Below are 1,357 nucleotides of genomic sequence, written 5' to 3'. Positions count from 1 at the left end.
CAGACTGGGGCCAGACTGGGGTCAGACAGGGGTCAGAATGGGGTCAGACTGGGGCCAGACTGGGGTCAGACTGGGGCCAGACTGGTGCCAGACTGGGGCCAGACTGAGCTCAGACTGGGGCCAAAGTGGGGCCAGACAGGGGTCAGAATAGGGTCAGACGTCTCGAACCCATCAGGTTTGATCAAAGACACAAAACTCAGACGTTTTCCAGACTCACTGATTAGTTTCACCTCAGCAACACTCACACCCAGGATCAAATTAACCTAAGATTAAGTTAACCTGACCTGCATGTTTTTGGTCAGTGAGAGGAAACCAGCATTATGGGATGTGTAGTTCCTGAACTCAGACGATACATGATTTATAGAAATTTCTGTTAGAAATCTTTCATCCACACTTGGTTTCCATATGAAACCCGGTCCTTCTTGACCAGAACCATGTTCTGGATCACAGGAAGTGCTGCCCAGCTCCTTCAGTCCCTTCGAGTACATCACGAAACAACAAGAAGCAGAAAACAGAGGCTCCATTCATCCTTTAGGTCCAGCCCTCTCTGTCTATCACTGTGAGGACTCCGAGTTACATTCTAGGAAGCTCTCAGAACCTAAACCCAGTTCTAACATCCAGCTGTCCAAAAACAGAACATTGAACTCCACCAACTCAAACCCAGAGCCAGACATAAAATACTGAATGATTTAAACCTTTCTTAAAGTCTCAAAATGTCCTGAATTTGAAATTTTTATGACTTTTTAGAGGAATTGTTTTTATTTAACAATCATTAGTTTAATAGTTCTCACAAAGAATGAGTGACTCTGGTTCTGGTTCTGACAGGAGCAGGTCGTCAGGAACACAACGGTTTGTATTCAGAAGATAAACCAGTAAAATCTACAATATACAACTCAGAATCATCACAAATTCACATATAACCTGTCTGCTGCCGGAGACTTTTATTCTGAAATGATCAACTTTACAACAGAATGTGAGTGTTGATGGAGAGGGCGGGGCTTACCTGACCAATCAGATTAATAGAGGACTCCATTTGGCGCAGCTGATTGGTCTGAGCATCGAGCAGATTCAGGACGCTACTGGCCAGGGTGCTGATCTGATAGGCAACGCTGGCCAGTGATTGGGTGGTGAAGTTTTTAGTTTCCTCCAAAGCCTTCATGCTGTTTTCACCTGACTGCTTGAGACAGGAGAGAGACGTTAGCCTAGCTTAGCATAAAGACTGGAAACAAAGGCAACTGTTAGCCTAGCTTAGCATAAAGACTGGAAACAAAGGGAACTGTTAGCCTAGCTTAGTATAATGAACAAAAATAAGTTAAAAAAGTGGTACTAACTTACTTGTAGTGTGTAGTTGTTGTAG

General features: G+C 44.1%; 1 protein-coding gene across 1 annotated transcript in view; it reads right to left on the bottom strand.

Moving 5' to 3' along the window:
- The window catches only part of abi3a (ABI family, member 3a), a 9,145-nt gene extending 7,794 nt beyond the window's left edge, over nt 1-1,351 (bottom strand). The window contains exons 1-2 of the mRNA XM_025003484.2: nt 1,342-1,351; nt 1,004-1,177 (exon numbers count right to left, since the gene is read on the bottom strand). Coding sequence (XP_024859252.1) covers nt 1,004-1,159 — 156 coding nt within the window. The 5' untranslated portion in view covers nt 1,160-1,177; nt 1,342-1,351. The remainder of the gene's footprint in view (nt 1-1,003; nt 1,178-1,341) is intronic.
- Between the last annotated feature and the right edge of the window lie 6 nt (nt 1,352-1,357).

Source organism: Kryptolebias marmoratus, linkage group LG12 (assembly GCF_001649575.2).
Source record: "Kryptolebias marmoratus isolate JLee-2015 linkage group LG12, ASM164957v2, whole genome shotgun sequence".
Classification (NCBI taxonomy): Eukaryota; Metazoa; Chordata; class Actinopteri; order Cyprinodontiformes; family Rivulidae; genus Kryptolebias; species Kryptolebias marmoratus.
Note: the sequence above shows the minus strand (reverse complement) of the source record. Positions and strands in the feature narration are given on the sequence as shown.